Genomic DNA, 22,190 nt, shown 5'->3' on the forward strand with positions numbered 1-22,190 from the left:
AAGCTTTCCCCTTCATAACTGGATTCCACCATGCTGTTTTCTCTCCCATCTTAGGGAAACAAAAAAAAAAACTCTTGATCCCATTTCTCTCAGCAGCTACTGTCCCATTACTCAACTCCCCACTGCAGCAAAATTTCTCAAAAGTTGTCTATACTTTCTATGACTAAATCTTTCCTACTATTTGCTCTAAAACCCACTTCAGGTCGGCTCTTACCTTTCTTTCAAAACTACTTGTCAAAGTCACAAATGAGCATCATGTTGCTAAATCCAATGACCAATTCTCAGACCTCATCTTGATATATCAGTGGCTTTAACACTTTGATCACTCTCTCCTGATACACATTCTTTTGTGTGTGTGTGTGTGTGTGCGCGCTATACTTTTTTTTTTTTTAAGTATTTATTGATCATTCTTGGGTGTTTCTTGGAGAGGGGGATGTGGCAGGGTCATGGGATAATAGTGGAGAGAAGGTCAGCAGATAAACACATGAACAAAGGTCTCTGGTTTTCCTAGGCAGAGGTCACTGCGGCCTTCCGGCCTTCCTTTCGCAGTGTTTGTGTCCCTGGGTACTTGAGATTAGGGAGTGGTGATGACTCTTAAGGAGCATGCTGCCTCCAAGCATCTGTTTAACAAAGCACATCTTGCACCGCGCTTAATCCATTTAACCCTGAGTTGACACAGCACATGTTTCAGAGAGCAGGGGGCTGGGGGCAAGGCCATAGATCAACAGCATCCCAAGGCAGAAAAATTTCTCCTCCCAGACGGGGCAGCCGGGCAGAGGCGCTCCTCACTTCCCAGACAATGGGCGGCCGGGCAGAGGCGCTCCTCACTCCCCAGATGGGGCAGCCGGGCAGAGACGCTCCTCACCTCCCAGAAGGGGCGGCCGGGCAGAGGTGCTCACTTCCTAGACGGGGCGGCCGGGCAGAGGCGCTCCTCACCTTCCAGACGATGGGCGGCTGGGCAGGGGCGCTCCTCACTTCCCAGACGGGGTGGCTGGGTGGAGGCGCTCCTCACCTCCCAGATGGGGGTGGCCGGGCAGAGGCGCTCCTCACCTCCCAGACGGGGCGGCCGGGCAGAGGCGCTCCTCACTTCCCAGACGTGGCAGCCGGGCAGAGGCGCTCCTCACTTCCTCCCAGACGGGGTGGCGGCCGGGCAGAGGCGCTCCTCACTTCCCAGACGGGGCGGCCAGGTAGAGGCGCTCCTCACTTCCCAGACGGGGCAGCCGGGCAGAGGAGCTCCTCACTTCCTCCCAGACGGGGTGGCGGCCGGGCAGAGGCACTCCTCACTTCCCAGACGGGGCGGCCAGGTAGGGGCACTCCTCACTTCCCAGACGGGGCGGCCGGGCAGAGGAGCTCCTCACTTCCTCTCAGACGGGGTGGTGGCCGGGCAGAGGCGCTCCTCACCTCCCAGATGGGGCGGCCGGGCAGAGGCGCTCCTCACTTCCTAGATGGGGCGGCCAGGCAGAGGCGCTCCTCACTTCCCAGAGTGGGCGGCCAGGCAGAGGCCCTCACTTCCTCCCAGACGGGGTGGCGTCCTGATACACATTCTTTACTTGACTTTCAGGACACAACATTCTTCCAACAATACTGAAGATTTTACTTTTCAACCTTAGCAGTTTTCAGTTGCCTTGGCTGGTTCCTCCCCTTCTCTCAGATTTCTTAACACAGGAGCATTCCAAGGCTCAGTCCTCAATGGTGACTTCTTCTCTATCTACACTCACTTCTCTGGTGGGCTTTAAAAACCATCTACATATCAACTTCCAAATTTTTATCTCTAGTCTAGATGTCTCTCTTAAACTTCAAACTTATCTATTCAATTACTTTCAAAATATATCCTCTTTTGAAAAACATCTCAAATTTAACGTGCCAAAAACTGAAGAAATATTCTCACCCAAAATTTATACCTATGTGTCCCACACTTTGGCTGATGGCTCAATTTTGCTCAGGACAAAAACCTAGGGGGCATTCTTGACTCCTTTTTTTCTTACACTCCACATCCTATCTTTCAGGAAAATATGTTGGCTCTCTCTTTGAAATATATCTGTAATCTGATAACTTCTTGCCCTCTACATTGCTACCATGCTAGACCAAGTCACCATCATCTCTTCCTTGGATTACTGTGATAGACTCTTAACTGATTTCCCTGTGTCTATTCTCAACACAGGGTGATGTTCTTAAAACACAAGTCAGATCATGTCACTTCTCTGCTCAAAAGTCTCTAATGTCTTGCCATCTCACCCAGAGCAAAAGCCCAAGATTTTACAATGGCCTACAAGACTCTACACGACCTAGCCTCCCCATTTCCTTACCTCTATGATATCATCCTACAATTCTCCCCCTTGCCTAAATCTCTCCAGCCACACTGGCTTCCTTGATGTTCCTCAAACAGGCCAGGTACACTCTCCTCCCTTCAGGTCTTTGCACTAGCTGTTCCTCTGTATGCCATTCTCTTCCCTCAGACATCCACATGGCTAACTCCCTCAACTACTTCAACTCTTTTTTCAAATGTCACCTTTTTAGCAAGGCCTACCCTGGCCACCTTACCTAAAACAGCAAACTTCTCAGAACTTCCAATCCTTCTTAAACTGTTGTATCTTTTCCTATGGTAGATTTTGACCTCTTTGTTATTCACAAAATTAGTTTTATGCAAAATAATATTTGCAAAATTACAAATCTGGTAAGTCCTCATTCATTCTAAAACCTCCAAATAGGATGTTGTGACCATCTAGACTCTTTTAGCAATTTCAGATTGTCAACTATATTGAGTCAGGTGATGCTGGCAGAAAGCTAAGATTCAGAGAAGTGAAATACTACTATACAACATATTCAGCAAGAAATAAAATGAGCAAATTGAGTCATAAATAGGAATCACAGTCTTGACAACCACTAACTAGCTAATCATTAGAGCTAGTCGTTTAGAGTTAATCATTCTCCAAATGATCACAAGTTAGCAAAAGGGCCAGTGCAAAAAGGCTAACTTATAGCTTCTGGGTTACCAAAAATTCAAAAGCATTTCAATCATATATAAACTCTTCAATCTAATTTTCAAGAAAGCAAATGGATGATTTTTCCTAATACTGTTTTAAAAATTGGCCAGGCGCTGTGACTCACGCCTATAATCCCAGCACTTCAGGAGGCCAAGGCAGGGGGATTGCTTGAGGTCAGGAGTTCAAGACCAGCTTGGCCAACATGGCGAAACCACGTCTCTACTAAAAACACAAAAATTAGCCGGGCATGGTGGTGGGCGCCTGTAATCCCAGCTACTCGGGAGGCTGAGGCACAAGAATCACTTGAACTCGAGAGGTGGAGGTTGCAGTGAGCCGAGTTCGGGCCACTGCACTCCAGCCTGGGCGACTGACAGAGACTCTGTATCAAGAAAAAAATTAAATTAAATTAAAAATAAATAAAAATCATACTTTATACCCAGTAAATTTTACTTCTAGGAATTTATCCTAAGGAAATGAGATATAATGTGGGACCAAGATATCTATAATAAAGTAGTTTTTACAATTTTAAAGAGTAAATAATTTCATATACATAGAGTATTAGGTAACATTTAAAATTGTGTTGAATATAATTACACAGAATTATGTTCAGCATATAATGTTGTGCAAAGAAATAGAATAAACTGCATACAGTAGATGAACTTGATTTTCTAAAAACATAATTATATACTGATACACAGATATGGATTTTTTTTAAAGGCCAGAAGAAAATATGCCAAAACAATAACTGCAGTCATCTCTGAGTTTGGTGAGACTACAGATTATTCTGTCACATTTTCTATATATTTTAAGTTTTTTATAATGACCCTTTGTTGCTTTTCTAATGGAAAAAAAAAAAAAGATGTATTTTGCCTACCCTAAGATCCTAGATTATAAAACATACCATTATTTTATGTACCACTAGAGATTCTAAGACACATTCTAATTTCAAAAATGATCAAAGTTTTTTTTAAATGTCAGAATAGGTAAAATATGGTAATAAACATCATGTACCATGTACTGTTTGACCAGAATACTGCTACTCTGCCTAAAAAAGCCCAGTATACATTGCATACTTTTAGAGTAGTGAAAGCAGCCCTAAAAAGCTCAAAAATTAAACTTATTTGAAAATTTCACAAGAATGTTATATTCAATTCCATAAAAATCTGATTTTTCTTTTCTTTTTCCTTGAGACAGGGTCTCATGCTGTCGCGCAATCTCAGCTCACTGCAACCTCCACCTCGGAGTTCAAGCCATTCTCCCACCACAGCCTCCCAAGTAGCCGGGACTACAGGCACACAACACCATGCACAACTAATTTTTGTATTTTTGCAGAGACACAGTTTCACCATGTTGCCCAGGCCGATCTCGAACTCCTGGGCTCAAGTGATCTACCTGCCTCGGCCTCCGAAAGTGCTGGGATTACAGATGTGAGCCACTGCAACCAGCACTGTTTTAATTAAGAAAATTGTTTAATGTCCAAATGTTCAAATAAAATCACGCTCTAGGAAGATGTGCTACATTTTGACTGCATAGGCACATATGCACGCATCCACCCACCCACATACATACAGAGTAATCCAGTTTGATAAACAGACCAACAAAAAATAAATATAAAAAATCCAGACTCCTAAATTCAAACTCAACATGGCAAAAAAATATATATATATCATTAGTGATGTCCAGTCTTATAGTTCTAGATAAGATACTCCCCACAACCATGCTCTAGCAATGCCTAGTTATTTGCAATTACCTAGATGAAGCCCATACTGCTTCATCTCTCTGTGCCTTTGCAGATGTTATCACTAGCCTAAAATGACTTCCCCCACCACCTTATCTGACCAAGTTACTATTAAACAAGATCTAATCTTTTATCTCCTCTTTAGACACTCCTGATTCCCTCTCAAGCACAAGGTATGACTCCCTTCCCTGGGACATTATTTCCCTATATTTCACCTAACAATCTGAACTGGAATTGTTTCCATAGGTCTGTTTCTTCTATTACACTGTATGTCCCCACAATCCTTAAGGATAGAGACTATACTTGTACTCGATGCTACTGAAATATTAAAAACACTTAATGACATTATATACAAATGGAGATAAACACATCTGCATTTATCTATTCAGGAACAACAGAAAAGCCATATATATTTACTCCAAAGTAATAAAAGTATATATTTAAAAATCAATCTTGAGTTTCTCAAAATGTTAAACATAGAATTACCATATGACCCACCAATTCCACTTCTAGGTATCTACGCAGAACAATAAAAACATATGTCTACACAAAAACTTCTACACAAATGTTCATAGCAGCATTATTCATAAAAGCCAAAATAGAATCAATACAAACGTCCATCAGCTGATAAGCAGATAAACAAAATGTGGTATATCCATACAATGGAATATTACTGGCAATTAAAAAGAATGAAATACTGACACATGCTATAACACTGATGATCAATGAAAACATGCTAAGCCAAAGAAGGCAGTCACAAAAGACCATTTTATTGATGTTTCCTTCTATAGGAAATGTCTCTATAGAGTTAGCAAATCTACAGAGACAGAAAATAGATCAGTGGTTGCCTAGGGCTGGAAGCCTGGAGAAAAATGGAGACTGACTGTTAATGGGTATGAGGTTACTTTACGAAGTGATGAAAATGTTGTAAAAGTAACTGTGGTAATGGTTGCACAACTCTGTAAATATACACCCAAAAAGCTCACTGAATTGTACACTTCAAACGGGTGAATTTTATAGTATGTAAATGATAACTTAATAAAGTTGCTTTAAAAAATCAATCTTGAGTTTGGCAATGATTTTTATATGACACGAAAAGCACAATCAATGTGGAAATAGTTTACAAGTTAAATTTCATCAAAATTAAAATTTTTGCTCTATGAAAGACATTATGCAAATGAAAACTGACAGTAGCAAATGTGGCAAGGATGCACAACAACAGAAATTCTCATTCATTGTTGGTGGGAATGTATAATAAAATGGTATAGCCACTTTGGAAGACAGTTTGGCAGTTTCTTAAGAAGTTAAGCCTATTCTTAGCAAACAACCTAGCAATCCTACATCTGTGTATTTACGTATCTGCCCAAGTGAATTTAAAACTAAATTCATGGCCGGCACGGTGACTCACGCCTGTAATTCCAGCACTTTGGGAGACCGAGGCAGACAGAGTACCTGAGGTCAGGAATTTAAGATCAGCCTGACCAACATGGAGAAACACCATATCTACTAAAAATACAAAATTAGCCAGGTGTTGTGGCGCATGCCTGTAATCCCATCTACTAGGGAGGCTGAGGCAGGAGAACTGCTTGAACCTGGGAGGCAGAGGTTGCCGTGAGCTGAGATTGCGCCATTGCACTCCAGCCTGGGCGAGAAGAGCGAAACTCCATCGCAAAAAAAAAAAACCAAAAAAAAAACCTAAATTCATGCAAAAACTTGTACACGAATATTTATGGCAGCTTTATTCATAATTGCCCCAAACAGGAAATAACGAATATGTTATTCAACAGAGGAATGAACAAACAAACCAAGGTACATCCATTCAATAGAAGGTTGCTCTGCAATTTAGGGGAAAAAAGGAAAAAGCAACTACTTCACACAACACGGACAACGTGGAGGAATCTTAAATGCTTTTTTTTTTTTTTTTTTTTAAGGCAGAGTCTTGCTTGCTCTGTCACCCAGGCTGGAGTGCAGTGGCGCAATCTTGTCTCACTGCAACCTCCACTTCCCAGGTTTAATTGATTCTCCTGCCTCAGCCTTCCAAGTAGCTGGAATTATAGGTGCCTGCCACCATGCCCGGCTAATTTTCATATTTTTTAATACAGACAGGGTTTTGCCATGTTGGCCAGGCTGGTCTTGAACTCCTGATCTCAGGTGATCCGCCCACTTCAGCCTCCCAAGGTGCTGGGATTACAGGCAAGAGCCACCGTGCCCAGCCTTAAATGCATTTTTGCTAAGTGAAAAAAAGACTCAAAAGGCTATACACTGTATGATTCCATTTAATGACATTCTGGAAAAGGTAAAACTATAAGAACAGAAAAAGAGATCAGTGTTTCCCAGGAGTGGGGGTGATGGAACTGTTCTGCATGGTATTGGGGTGTTGCAGACAAGACTATGTGTTTGTTAAGACCCACAGAACTATATACGCTTTATGAAAATTTAAAAAATCAATTGGGATTCTGGGGGATCTCAGGATGGAATCCAGATTCTAACAAATCAATCTGAATGTATGACTAACATATGATATGCCCTCATTGAAGGTGGTGAGGGAAAAGAAGCTGAACTACGTCATGCTGGAAAACTGTTTTAGCTAGAAACTAAGGCTAAAGACAAAAAAGGAACTGTACAAAGATATTGTGTTCCAGTTCGTAAATCCATTTCTCACAGGGTGTATGGTTTATTTTACATGAATATTAGGGCTGAGTAAGTAAACACCAATAATGGGACCCAGGTTTCTCATCATCAGAGAAAAAAAGTTACAAACAGGCAAGGGTGAAAGCTAGAATGAATCTTGTGATACTAGTTTAGAGCTGGTAATATCAGTCAAAACACATGTTTAACATGTGTACAGGTATAGAAATAATTATAGTTATGTGTATATTCACAGGCTGGTATACATGCATACATGTATTCCCTAGCTATGGCAGCTGAGAGGGCCTTGAAACAGTGATCACCAGTAGCAATAAGCACATCTAGCACCAGATCTTGGTTTCTAAGTATCATTCTCCAATAAAAGGAACCAGAGCTCCTTGGAAAAAATGGCTGATTTTAGGGCTGAGAAGGAAAATATAAGATGAGCCTGGAGCATCGTGTAATGCCAGAAAGTAAAGAAGTGTTCCTTTTTTTTTAAAAAAGTAAGAACATGTCAAAGAACACAGTAGTAGGAGCTGGGTCCAACCTGAAAGAGCTCCCAAAAGGCAAAAATGAGAACAATTTAAGTAACAAAGTATTAGGTTGGTGCAAAAGCAATTGAGATTTTTGCCAAAAATAGTGGCAAAAACTGCAATTACTTTTGCACCAACCTAATAAATAACACACTACTGGATTACAACCCAAAGTATAAAATAAATATATGCAGTTTATATTATATAAATCAATGACTAAATTAATAAATGGGGGAGAAAAGGCAAATCTTCCCTACAGAATTCCAAATAATACGTGTAAATAATCTCCCCTCCAGGAGAGTATGGAAAGGGAATATGCTCCCCTCCACAGCGTTTGGAAAAAGAAAATGGTAACCTTCTAGTGGAGAAGCTTGCCAGACACTACCTTAAACCAAATGATAAGCGTTAACATCACCAGTGATGTGCCTAGATTTATGATGGAGTTATGTTCCAATGAAACCCTCATAAAGCTGGAAATTTTAAAGTCAGAGACCACTTGGACTTTCTAGATCATCTCTAACAAGTCAGTATCCAACATCTAATACACTGAGCTCATATATAACAAGTACTTACTATGCTGTCAGGTTTGGCAGTAAAAACATAAATGCCCCTGCTCTCATGGCACTTAAAACCTAGTGATCGGAGAAGGAGAAAAAGGAGAATGGATACCGTCTTAGTCTGTTTTTTGCTGCTATAACAGAATACCACAGAATGGGTAATTTATAAAAGAAAAAAGGGCATCTGGCAAGGGTCATTCAATGGTAGACAAGTGGAAGACTAAGAGCATACATGCACAAGAGCTCATTTTTATAACCCCTTCCCACAATAACAGCATTAATCCATTCATGGGGGTGGAACCCACATGACCTAATCACTTCTTAACGTCCCCACCTGCTAGTACTGGCAATTAAACTTTAATGAGTTTTGGTGGGGGCATTCAAACCACAGCAGGTACCAATCAAATAATCATACAAATAAATACAACCTGTGATAAGTATACAAGATGCCATAGAAGTACATGCTCAGAGGGTCAGATCTATGAAGCCTAGATAACCAAGAGGTTAGGGAACAAAAATGAAGGCTTATTTGAAATTTAAAGGATGACTGCTTTGAGTTGGGTGGGTTGGAAAGAATTCTAGAAAGAGAAAAACAACATCTGAAAAGTCTTATGGAGAAGGTATCATGGTACTTTCCAGGAAATAAATGTCAGCGTGTAGCTGATGTGTAAGGAAACAAGGAGGAGAGGTGTACAGTTAAGAATGTAACTTAGAAGCTTAGACAGCATCAAGTTTAGAAAATCCACCAAAAACCTGGGAATGGAATTTGACTTAAATTTACTATTCAAAAAGAATCCTCTGGCAGCAACATAGGTAACTGCACATAGGCAAAAGTAGATGTATTATTGAGACTGAATGGAAGATTTTTTGTGATCATTTAAATGAAAATGAAGAAGCTTAAACAATAGTTGTGTTGGAAAAAGAGGGAAAGTCAAGCCTCTGTATGAAGACTGCCACTGTTCAGAAATCTGCACTTATCAGTCTTTTCTTTGGTTTATTATAACCAGACCATTTACCTATCTTTAGTTTTCTGGGAACTCCATCATTCTCCAAAGTTTCTCTAAAGATCTTCAATCACCTCAGCATGTTAATTCAATAGGTGTAAACTGCCTCGATTTAGAGGTATTTAAAGCACTCAAACTTTTTCCTCTTCCTTGAACTTCAATTTCTTTATCTAAGTTTTTAAAACTCATGATAATTATGAAAAGAAAAAACAAGCAACTAAGTAACTTTTTTTAATATCCAACCCATTAACCCAAAAGCCCCAGCCTGCCATTTCAGTCTCATCCCCTGCAGTCCGTCCTCCCGACCCTTTCTCTCTCATTATAAACCAAGTTCAATTTACACCAAACTCCTGGTTCCTCAAAGATGTCATATTTTTGGAAGACTCTGTGATTTAAATGGTCTTCCCTCTCAGAACTGTTCTTCCTCAATTGAAAAATCTAACCCATGTTTTAAGACTCAAATATTACTTTCTTTTTGAAGCCTTTCTTTACCCCATTCAAGATCTGTGTATCACTACATTTTCTACAAACTTCTACTATTATAAGGTATATCTGTGTGTGTTTCCATCCACGAGATGGTAAGAGCTACAGTTTCTAAGAAAAACAGTCTTGTTCTTCATGTCTTTAGTGACTGGTCATTCAAAAACTATTTCAAGAATGGTCTCATGTAGTGAAATTATCCTTTTCTCATACATCTTGAATCCTAATTCTAACCAGGAAGGATGGGAGTAGAAGAGAGAATGACTTGTAAAGGGCTTAAGAGCTTTTCACAAGTTGTGGCTCATTATAGTCTTCTAGCCTAACACATTTTTAATAATTTATACTACTCTTTTACATTTATCCCTGGATATGTATTCATACTTCTGATCTGGTTCATAAAACTTTATAATCTCAGCTGAGAACTCCCTGTGGAAGAACCTTGCTTTCTATGGCTGCAACCTTCTAATATTTATTACTTCTGATTACATTTTCTAAGCTTGGAGCACATGTCTAACTGTGCCCAGCATTTCTTTCCTTCATCAACATAAAGTCTTAGGCAGTTTTGCCTCTCAAGGGATATTTGGCAATGTCTAGAAATATTTCTGGTGATCACAACTGCGGACAGGCGTTAGGATATGCTACTGGCATTAAGAAGGCAGAGGCCAGGGGTGCTGCTAAACATCATACGATGCAAAGAACAGCCTCCCAGCAAAGAGTTATCTGACCCAAAATGTCATTGGTGCCACTTGAGAAACCCTGGTCTAAAGTGAACTGAATGCTTTGTCTCAAGGTCTCTGTAACATCCTAAATGATCATCTCTTGATCACTAACTCTGAATAGTGATTATTCGCATTATTTTCTCAGTAATTGTAGTAGTGCCAAAGCAACCAAAAATTTACCAACTGTACTGTATGCTTTTATCACTACCATAGCTATTGTGTCACTTTTGTAATCTATATTATAAAAGATATAGTATATGATATAAAATATCAGTTCTGTTTTTTTTTTTTAAGCCAAACAAATGCCCTCTCTTGCATTTATACCCAGAGGTTCATGAATTTTCTTCATTCAATGGTCTTCCCTTCTCCATTATCTTCTTTTAGACTAAGATTTGTTTGATAAACATGTTTTTCTATTAACATATAATTATGAATCTTGTACCTTAAAGTCTCTGTGACATCCATAATGGCTTATAAGCATATACAATCATAATCACTGTTCCCCAATTTTCTCTCCCTTCATCCTCCCAATGTTCTGGCTCCCAACATGTGTCTTCAAAACTGTGACTAACTCCCACAACAATCGCTTAATTTTATCTTAGTATCATCTCTCTAACTCCTATGAAAATTGCACCTGAAATCTTTCCTTATCAGGTATGTGAGGCTGATAAACATTTTCTTTGCAGCCTTATTATTTAGGTATCATACACCAGAGCCCAGAAAAGTAAATGTTTATATTTAACTATTCAGTCAAATGTTCACAGACTCTCTTTTCCCTTTTGTTTCCACACACTTCTTAACACAAAGAGATAAAAATTAACAGGTTGGAATATAATTAAACCTGATGATTAAAAATTATATTTGAGGCTTAATTTAATATGACTTAAGCTGAATTCTTTAAAGAAAAATATTTTATCCCATATTCCAGGTATATCCTTAGATCACTACATCTGATATATGTCAGCAAAAAGCAATTAGAAACAAAACAAAAATTTACCTTTAATAAAATAATTTTGATGTGCTTGCTGATGAAAGCTAAATCTATATAAAAGAATTTCAGCGGTATGTAAAATACTATCCTATACAAATCTATTGCTCTGTGTGAAACATAAAAACACAACGCCAGTAATTGAAGGAGAATGTTATAATTATATTGAAAAAATAAGTTTGTTATCTTTATTTACACTTATAACATGTTTATTCGCCTTGTTTTTGTTCGTCTTTAAATTTTATTATGATTTCATGGTAGCCATATACATTGTTTTCCTTAAAAAATTAACTTACATAGAAGTAATTTTTTTTCTTGAAGTAACATATTAGTTTAGAATTAGGCTGATTACTAAATGAGCATTAAACTTCATGTTTTTTAAGGTTGAGTTTGTTAATATAACTAATAAACATAGAGTAAATAATGCTTTTTGTATATAGATTTCAATGCATTTTTGACTAACACATATACTCATGTAATCCTCACCACAAAGAGGTTACAGAATTCCAAGGTTTCTTCATACCCTTTTCTAACCCCTGAAGTTTTACCTCAACCATAGGATTTCTAGCTCAAAGTTTTGCATTTCCAACATGTCCTACAAATGGAATCATGCAGTATGTAGCCTTTTTGTGTCTGGCTTTTTTCACTTAATAGAATGCTTCTGAGATTGCTGGATATTGCACATATCAGTAATTCATTACTTTTTATTATTCAGTAATATCCCACTATGTGGTTGTACCACAATTTATCCATTGATCAGCTGACGGGCACTTGAGTTGCTTCCAGTTTTCAGCAAACATAAAGTTGCCTTAAACATTTTAATACAGCTCTTTGTGCAGACATACACTTTCATTTCTTTTCAGTAAATACCTAGGAGCAGAATTCCTGGGTCATATAGTAAAGTGCATGTATAACTTTATAAGAAACAACCAAATCGTTTTCCAAAGTGCCTTACCATTTACCAGTCAACAATGTACAGGGTTCCAGCTGCAATGCATTTTCATAAAAACTTGATATTGTCAGTTTTGAAAGTTTTAATCATTCTAATAGAGGTGTACTCGTATTTTATTGTGGCTATAATTTGCAACTTCCTAATGACTAACCACCATGAACAGTTTTGCACATGTTTACTGGCCATTTTTACATCTTCTTTGGAGAAATGTCTATTCAAATATTTTTCCTACTTTTAAACGGAACTATTTGTCTTGTTATTATTGAGCTGTTACACTTGTTTATATATTCTAGATACCAGTCCTTTATTGGACATATGATTTGCTAATGTTTTCCTATTTTGTAAGTTGTCTTTTCACTCTTTTTTTTTTTTTTTTTTTTTTTTGAGACAAAGTCTTGCTCTGTCGCCCAGGCTGGAGTGCAGTGGTGCAATCTTGGCTCACTGCAACCTCCACCTCCTGGGTTCAAGCAATTCTCCTTGCCTCAGCCTCCGAAGCAGCTGGGATTACAGGTGTCTGCCAACATGTCTGCTAACTTTTGTATTTTTAGTAGAGATGGGGTTTCGCCACATTGGCCAGGCTGGTCTCGAACTCCTGGACTGAACTGATCTGCCCGCCTCAGCCTCCCAAAGTGCTGGGATTAGAGGCGTGAGCCACCATGCCTGGCCTTCACTCTTGATAGTATCTCTGAAGCACAAATAGAAGTTTTTAATTATGATGATGTCCAGTTTGTCTATTTTTCTTTTTGTTGCTTGTGCTTTTGGTATTACATCTAAGAAACAACTGCTTAGTCCAAGGTCATGAAGATTTCAACCTATGTTTTCTTCTAAGAGTTTTACAGTTTTAACTTTTATATTTTCAGTTAATTTTTGTACATGATATGAGGTAGGAGTCCAAATTCATTCCCTTGCATACAGATATCCAGTTGTCTGAACACCACTGGTTGAAAGGACTATTCTTTCTTCTTTCACACGCTTTGCAACTATTTTTTCCCAGCCTTTGGCTTATTTTTTCATTTTCTGAACAGTGTCTTCTGAAGAGGACTATTTTAAATTTAGATAAATCTAATTTATCCTTTTTCAAAAATGGTTTGTGTTATTTGTATCCTTTCTAAGAACAACTCGCCTAAGGAAAGTGGTAAGTATTTTCTATGTTTTCTTCTAGAAGTGTTATTGTTTTCACTCTTACATTTACGTTGATAATCTATTTTGAGTTAATTTTTGTATACAGTGCAAACTGAGGCATGAACATTGAATTATCCTGTCACCTTTGTTGAAATCAATTAACCATATACTTGCATGCACAGGTCTATTTCTAGATGCTCTTTTCTGTTCCACTGAACTATATGTTTATTCTTTCATCAAGACTATACTGTCTTGATATTGACCTTAATCCTCCAACTTGCTCTTACTTTTCGAAACTGTTTTGGCTGTTCCAGGTCCTTTACATTTCCATATGAATTACAGAATTGCTGGTCACCTTATACAAAAAACTGTCTGCTAAGGTTCTGAGAATATACGGACTCTATAGATCAACTAATTTGGGGACTGTTAACATTTTAATATTGAATTGTCCAATCCATGAACATTGAATATCTTTTTAGGTCTTCTTTAATTTCTGTCTACAATGCTGTATAGTTTTCAGTATACAGGTTTACACATATTTTGTCAAATTTACTCCTAAATTTTTCATGTTTTTGCTTCTATTGTAAATGGTGTTGTATTTGTTATAATAAATCAATTTCCAATTGCTTGTTGTTAATAAATGTATGTGCAACTGCTTTTTGGATATTAATCTTCTAACTTTCAACCTTGCTGAATGTACTTATTAGTTCATGTAGCTTTTTTGCAGAATCTTGAGGATTTTCTATATGGAAAATCATGCTGTCTAAATTGAGAAAGTTTTACTTCTTCCTTTTCAATCTGTATGGCTTTTCTTTATTTTACCTGATGGCACTGGCTAGAACTTCTAAGACAATGTTAAATAAAAGTGGTAAGAGAGGACAGATTTGCCTTTTCCAATCTTAGGGGAAAAGCATTTGTCTTAAACAAGGAGATACAATCTAAACTGTAGGTTTCTTGTAGATTCCCTTTACTGGGGAAAGGAAGCTTCCTTCACTTCCTAGTTTGCAGACAGATATTTTTAAATTGTGAATGGATATTAAATTTTATCAAATGCTTTTTCTGCATCTACTAAATTTCCTTTTTAAAATATGTTAATATGGTAAATTAAACATTGATTTTTGAATTTTATACTAACTTAGTAATCCTGGCATAAACTATCCTTGGTCATGATTTTTACCTACTGCTACATATGACTGCCCTAAAATTTTGTTATATTATTCTCTGCATTTTTCTCCAATTTAAAAATTAAAATAAATTGTACAGGTTTACCAGTTAAAACAGTTTACTTTAGATTTACACTTTTATTTCACTTATTTCTACTAAAGCATTAATGTCTCTATTTATAAAATATACAAGCATACTTAACATTATGAAAGCAACGAAGTTGCACAGTTTAAGGAAGCATGAATTTCATTCTTGCTAGCCATTACTTTAAAAAAAAAACCATGCCCCACCCTCTGCCTTTGTACTAAGGAGCATTTACCCCTTATCTACACCATCTCTATAAATGCCAGTTACCATTAAGATAAATAGTCACGCCTCTCCATCTTTTTAGGTCCTTCACTATGTTGTCAGGTAGGGAGGTAAGCAACTGTAAATATTAATAAAATTTTACTGCTATGTCCGTACGACATGAGAAATAATTAAAACTTTTATATTTAAAAACTTCTCAGTTCAGAATCTGGCACCATATTCAAAAACTAAAATAAAACTGAATAACTTTTTAAAAATTGAAAAACTAAAAGAACATAAAATTAAAAAATTCTAATACAAGATTTCAAAGTATAGAAGTGATTTAAAAAATCAAAGATATGACTATTTAGAAAAACAAAACCTTTGTAATAAAACATATATAACCAAAATTGAAAGATAACACCAAAACCAATCAAACTTACATGTATCAATATTTATAGTTTAGAAACAGAAATAAATAAATGAAGTAAGGAGGACTTTATGATCTAAATTTTATCAATTCTTTAAGATTAAAAGTTTGAAATTATAAGTTATTTAATCAAATTTTTAAATGATAATATCCAATCTAAAAAGGAGCCTTATGAAAAGAATATCTGTAAAATTTAAATATAAAACAGCTTTCATGGAGAAAAATTCTCATATCTCAGCAGTTACTCAAACTCAATGCACAGTTTTTTGAATACTTATTTTAGCTATTTTTCATCCCTTTCTCTTCAAAATACTTTGGTTCTCCTAACAGGCATCCAAATTGTTTTTTTCACACTTCCTACTAAATTCTATGTAGAAATCATTGATGAAATCACCAAAAAGTAAATAGAAGAAAAAATAAGGGCTTGAATGATCTAAGTCAAAATGTAGTTACATGAAATCTGTCATTAACCTCCACAAAAAATTACTTACATCTGCTTAAAAAGTTGTCAATATTTTTGTTTTTTCTTAAGGCAGGAAAATCCAAATCATATACCAAAGCATCCAATCCATCCTAAAGAAACAAACAAACAATGGTTAGTTTTTTGGATCACATTATGAACAGTCTCCTTTTTTATGAAAGAATAAAATATATGCTTTAATATTTAATTTCCCCTAACACATCTTGTGTACATTTAACACCCTCTACAAGATTAGATGAGTACTGAGAGAAAAGTGGTTTTCATTTCATATGCAGTTCTTTTTACCTTCTAAGTCTGCCAGGCCCAGGGGCAAGAAAATTACCACAGATTGGCTGCAGGTGATTTCAATCCATGCACTTTTCCCCTCATAAGGACATGAAATTTTATTTTGCCTTACTTCTCCCTACTACTGCATTTATCTTTATCTTTATCTCACAGACATCAAAAACCTACATTTGTTACTATAAATATTTTACAAGGTAACAGCTAAATAATAATAAAATGTGAGGTTTAATATAAAATAAATACTGCATAATCACAAATGCAAGCTATATACATTTTTAATTATAAAAATGTATTAGATTGTCATGGATCTTCTTTCTTTGAGGCACTTTCTAGGGCTTTTGCATTTTTGCATGAGCTTTTGCATTTTTGCATGAGCTTTTGCATTTTTTCTGCTTTTTTTTTTTTTTTGAGGGTCTTGCTCTGTTGGCCAGGCTGGAGTGCAGTGGTGCAATGTTGGCTCAATGCAACCTCCACCTCCCGGGCTCAAGCCATCCTCCTGCCTCAGCCTCTTGAGAAGCGGGGACTACAGGCTCACACTACCACGCCTGGCTAAATTTTGTCTTTTTGTGTATAGACAGGGTTTCACCATATTGCCCAGGCTGGACTTGAACTCCAGACCTCAAGCAATTGCTCCTGCCTCGTGCTGGGATTACAGGTGTGAGCCACCACGCCTGGCTGAGCTTTTGCTTTTAAGTGGATATTTAAATATTATCTAACCAAGTGCATGGCAGTGTGAAGGTATACCAAGCAGTGTTGAAGTGGGAAAGCATCTATTCAGACTATATCCTGCCGCATGGCAGGAACTGGAAGAACTTCAGATAATCCTAAGCAATCTTCATTACAAAGTCTCACTCTTTGGTAAATGCTGTTTGTATAATTGAATACCACTATGGAAAAGAATGGTTTTTGCGTGATGCTTAATAATGTAATCAGTTCCAGATAGGTCAAAACATTAAAAAAAAAAAAAAAGAACCAGGCAAAAGCATTTCAAAGAAAAAAATAGTTTACATGATACTGTTGGGAGAACAAGTCACATAACCTTTCTGAGCCTCAGTTTTATTTTTTGTAAAATGAGGGATAATGATTACAACACATAACAGATTTGTGAGAATTAAATGAGTTAATATGTGAAGTGTCTGGACCTTAATAGTCTCACTTCTCTCTCTTTTATTTCTGTTACTGACATTTGAAAGCTCTAAATGTTGATCTCCCTATTGACAGGAATGACCTACACAGAAAACAGACATTTTAGTCATGTGGTCATAAAACCTTAAAAGTAAATCTTAGGTCATGATGTTAAACCCTTCCCCAGTGCAGTAATCCAAAGTACTTTTGTTGTTGTTACACATGGGCATCTGAGTTTTGCGTGACCAAGTATTTGATCATGTGTTTGTTAACGAAAAATGAGCTGCCTCCACTAATTACATATAGTCACTAAGTGTTTGGACCTGGTACCATACACTTTAATTCTACAATACCATGGGATAGTCTATTACTTTTCAGCATCACCCATAAGCAAAACTTGTGGGCCTTTATTAGGGAAATAAAGTTGGCAAGAATGTATTCTTCTAACTTAACCAAAGCATATACCAACTGAGGTTTCTAAGGGGAGTCAAGACACTGGGGTGGGAGAGAGGGATGCAGGCTTCCATTTTAATGTAGTGGAAAAGCTGCACAATGCAAGGAATGTGTATGTCCAACTATAAATGAGGCAGGAATCTTAGCTTTTATTCAACACTCTGAAGTTCCATAAAATAATGCAGAATAAGACTTCCACATTTCCTAAAAGTCCACACTTCCTAAAAGTCCAAATTCTAGTACCAGGACTCGGAATGTTAACATAACATTCATCCAAGTGCAAAAACAATTCACGAGGAATGATAATCAAAGGATATACTTCCACTGATCCTTCACTTAATTTTATGATTTAGGCATGAGAAAAACTACCTTCTACTTTCACAACATGTCCATCATATAGCTTAATCATCAATTTAAAAATGTAGAGGAGGCCGGGCACAGTGGTTCACTCCTGTAATCTCAGCACTTTGGGAGGCTGAGGCAGGCGTACTGCCTGAGGTCAGGACTTAGAGACCAGCCTGGCCAAAATGGTGAAACCCCATCTCTACTAAAAATATAAAAATTAGTCGGGCGTCGTGGTAGTGGGTACCTGTAATCCCAGCTACTCGGGAGGCTGAGACAGGACAATCGCTTGAACCGGGGAGGCGGAGGTTGTGGTGAGCCAAAATCATGCCTCCAGCCTCGCTGAAAGAGACTCCGTCTCAAAAAAAAAAAAAAAGTGGAGGAGAAAATATGTAACAGAGGGGCCAATCAATGTCAAAAAATTACAGTAATTAAATTCTTTGCTACTAATAGTTGAACAAGGGTAGTAGACCAGTTGTAGCAGTTACATTTTAAAAGAAGGTAGTTACATAAGAAGTATTTTCACATATCCACACAAAGGCAGGCCTAATCAACGAAAAGTATAACATTTTACAGTGATCTCTAAAGTAAAAACACTTCACATTTCCTGAGAAGCACTGATATGGCAGGGGGAGCAGAGGGAAGAGGAGGTGGAGGCCCGTTGTGTTATGCCACAACAGAGTTCAAGTGAAAGCAGAAGCAAAAGAAAATTATTCAACACTACTACAAACTTTAGTTTTCTGGATAGATCTGAATTAACAAATGAGTCAGGTGTAAAACATCATTTAGGATTAAATCCATTAAAAATAATACATTATAAGGTATGAGAATTTAACGGCACTAGGAAAGGACAGTTACACTATTATAAGAAACATTCATTTTTAGGTAAATTTTCAAAATCTAAATGGTTATTATTCTAAACCTAATAGACATATTTTTGGAGAAACACCACCCCAGCCTCAAAATCCATTGAAAACTATGGCAGCAAAACTGGGGCTTCTGAAAATCAAACTACTTCTAAAATGGGCTGACCACTGGTACTAAAGAGTGCTGACCAACTTTGGTAAGAGAGGATATACCACTTAAAGAAAATGTTTTTGGTATATGTAGTAGAATGTTGTTTTAACTGAGTCCCTTAGGCCAGATGCCGTGGCTCACAACTGCAATCCCAGCACTTTGGGAGATCGAGACAGGAGGATCACTTGAAGCCAGGAGTTCAAGACCAGCCTAGACAACACAGCAAGACCCTAGCTCTACAAAAATAAAAGTAAAAAAAATAGCTGGGCTTGGTGCCGCATGCTTGCAGTCCCAGCTACCTGAGAGGCTGAGGCAGGAAGATCGCTTGAGCCCAGGAGCTCGAGGCTACAGTAATCTATGATTTTGCCACTGCACTACAGCCCTGGTGACAGAGTGGGACCCTGTCTCTAAAAATCAGCCTGTCAATCTCTCTTCACTTGATAAAGAAATAATTCATCAAAATTAAGCACAGCTATGAAAATGAAAACAGAATTTCCTTAGGGAATTTTAACAACCTGATCTTAAATACAGTTAAAATCTGTTTAACTGGTGTGACATTACTATACCCATGTCAATGCTGCCCAGGACATTTATAGTCAATAAATAAGTAAATAATGTTCCAAATTATCTAGTACAACAAACAATGGCTCTTCCCAATCAGTCTCCAATCATACCTTTGTCCAGCCTGTTTCTCTATATGTACATAGCTGGGCTTAGGCCACAGTGTGCTACCAGCCATTTCCCAAATAAGCCAGGCTCACTCTACCCTATGGTGCCTTTGCACCTGCTCTATTCCCCAGGTGGAATGTGAACATTCTTACATTAAGACTGCCTCAAATGTCCCTTACTTTGTGCTGCCTTCCCCAGTGCCCTGAGGGGCAATGTTATGTGACCTTCTTTGTGCTATTACAGAATTATGTATTTAGCTGTTATACTGTAATTATTTATTTCTAAATCTGCCTCCTCTTCTGCAGGAAAGCGAAAAAAAAAAATACTTCCTGTCTCTGAGAGTTCAGAGGTTAGCAGGTAGAAAAAGTAAATACAGGATATCAAGTGTTATAAGTAGGTACTACATAAATAGAGAAAGGGCTATTTGGGGCTTCACAGAGAAGATGAAATTTGAGCTGAACCTTGAAGAATAGAATTATGAAGGAATAAGACAGAAGTGGGGCAAGGCAATCTAGAGGTGAAAAGCAAGGAGAATTCAGAGAATGAGAATAGAATGTTCTGGACTGGGAAAGGTGAGAAGGAGATGAAGGAGAAGGAGTCAAAGCTGTGATGATCAGGGAGAGAATGTTAAAGGTATAACATACCAGGAGAAGAATTTACCTTCTGATAATCTGGAACCACAGGAATTTCTGCGGGGGAGAGAGTGGCATGACTGGTTTTTATTTTAGTAGTCTGGCAATGATAAAGATGATAAATTAAAAGTAGAAGAGATAGGTGGAGATGAAAGCAGCTAGGAGGATACTGTGGTAATACAAGTATAAAAGGATAAAAGACTGAAAAACTGGGGAAACAGGAATGGGGCATTAGAGGCAAAAGAATCTGATGAATAACTGAAAGAGGAACAGGAAGGGTTGAAAATGATTATATGATCTTCAAGTTGATGTGAGTGGACAGTGACTTCATTAACCAAGGCAGATAATATAATTTGGAGAGATGATAAATATTTCAGACACACTAAATCTGAGGTCCTTTGGGATATCATTTCATGAATAACTAGATGGCAGCCGAATATAAGTTTGGGTTTAACAGAGAGATTGGGACTATAATACAGATTTGGGAGTCATGAGAGCACACTTAAATCCATGAGAACATATGCAATTATCCAACAAGAATAAACAGGGAGAGTGGAGAAAGACTCAAGAATAGAACACTGGGAAACACTAACATTTAACAGGTACACAGAGCAGGCTGGGCACAGTAGCTCATGCCCGAAATCCCAGTACTTTGGGAGGCCGAGGCGGGTGGATCACCTGAGGTCGGAGTTTGAGACCAGCCTGAGCAACACGGAGAAACCCCTTCTCTACTAAAATACAAAAAATTAGCCGGGTATGGGGATACGTGCCTGTAGTCCCAGCTACTCGGGGGGCTGAGGCAAGAGAATCGCTTGAACCCGGGAGGTGAAGGTTGCAGTGAGCCGACATCGCACCACTGCACTCCAGCCTGGTCACAGAGCAAGACTCTGTCTCAAAAAAAAAAAAAAAGAGGTACACAGAGCAAAAATGGTGGAGGAGGACACTGAGAAGAAAGAATAGTACCAAGGAAGCTGAGAAGGAACTTAAAAAGCAGAAATGCCTTAAGAATGAATTTAAAATGTCTCAGGAAGTCAAACAGAATAGAGAATGCAAAAGAAGCCAAATCATTTGCCATTTAAACATCACTGATGGTCGCACAACAACGTGAATGATTTAATGCCACGGAACTATATATTTAGAATCAGTTAAATGGGCTAGGTGGCTCATGCCTGTAATCCCAGCACTTTGGGAGGCCAAGGCAGGAGGATCACTTAAGGTCAGGAGTTCAAGACCAGCCTGGCTAATATGGTGAAACCCCGTCTCTACTAAAAATACAAGAATTAGCTGGGCATGGTGGCAGGCACCTGTAATCCCAGCTATTCAGGAGGCTGAGGCAGGAGAATCACTTGAACCCGGGAGGTAGAGGTTGCAGTGAGCCGAGATCGTGCCACTGCACTCCAGCCTAGGTGACAGAGGGAGACTCTGTCTCAAACAAAAAAGAAACAGTTAAATGATAAGTTTTATGATATGTTTGTGTGTGTGTACATATATACACACACATAAAAATTTTTGTATTTGTAGTAGAGATGGGGTTTCACCATGTTGGCCAGGTTGGACTAAAATTTCTGACCTCAAGTGATCCTCCCCTCTTGGTACATA

General features: G+C 38.0%; 1 protein-coding gene across 2 annotated transcripts in view; it reads right to left on the reverse strand.

Annotated features, from left to right (window-relative positions):
• Nucleotides 1-22,190, reverse strand: part of ROCK1 (Rho associated coiled-coil containing protein kinase 1) — a 165,968-nt gene that overhangs the window by 108,913 nt on the left and 34,865 nt on the right. For both annotated transcript variants that reach the window (XM_024235926.3, XM_054538179.2), the window contains exon 2: nucleotides 16,079-16,160. In XM_024235926.3, coding sequence (XP_024091694.1) covers nucleotides 16,079-16,160 — 82 coding nt within the window. The remainder of the gene's footprint in view (nucleotides 1-16,078; nucleotides 16,161-22,190) is intronic.

Source organism: Pongo abelii, chromosome 17 (genome assembly GCF_028885655.2).
Source record: "Pongo abelii isolate AG06213 chromosome 17, NHGRI_mPonAbe1-v2.0_pri, whole genome shotgun sequence".
Classification (NCBI taxonomy): Eukaryota; Metazoa; Chordata; class Mammalia; order Primates; family Hominidae; genus Pongo; species Pongo abelii.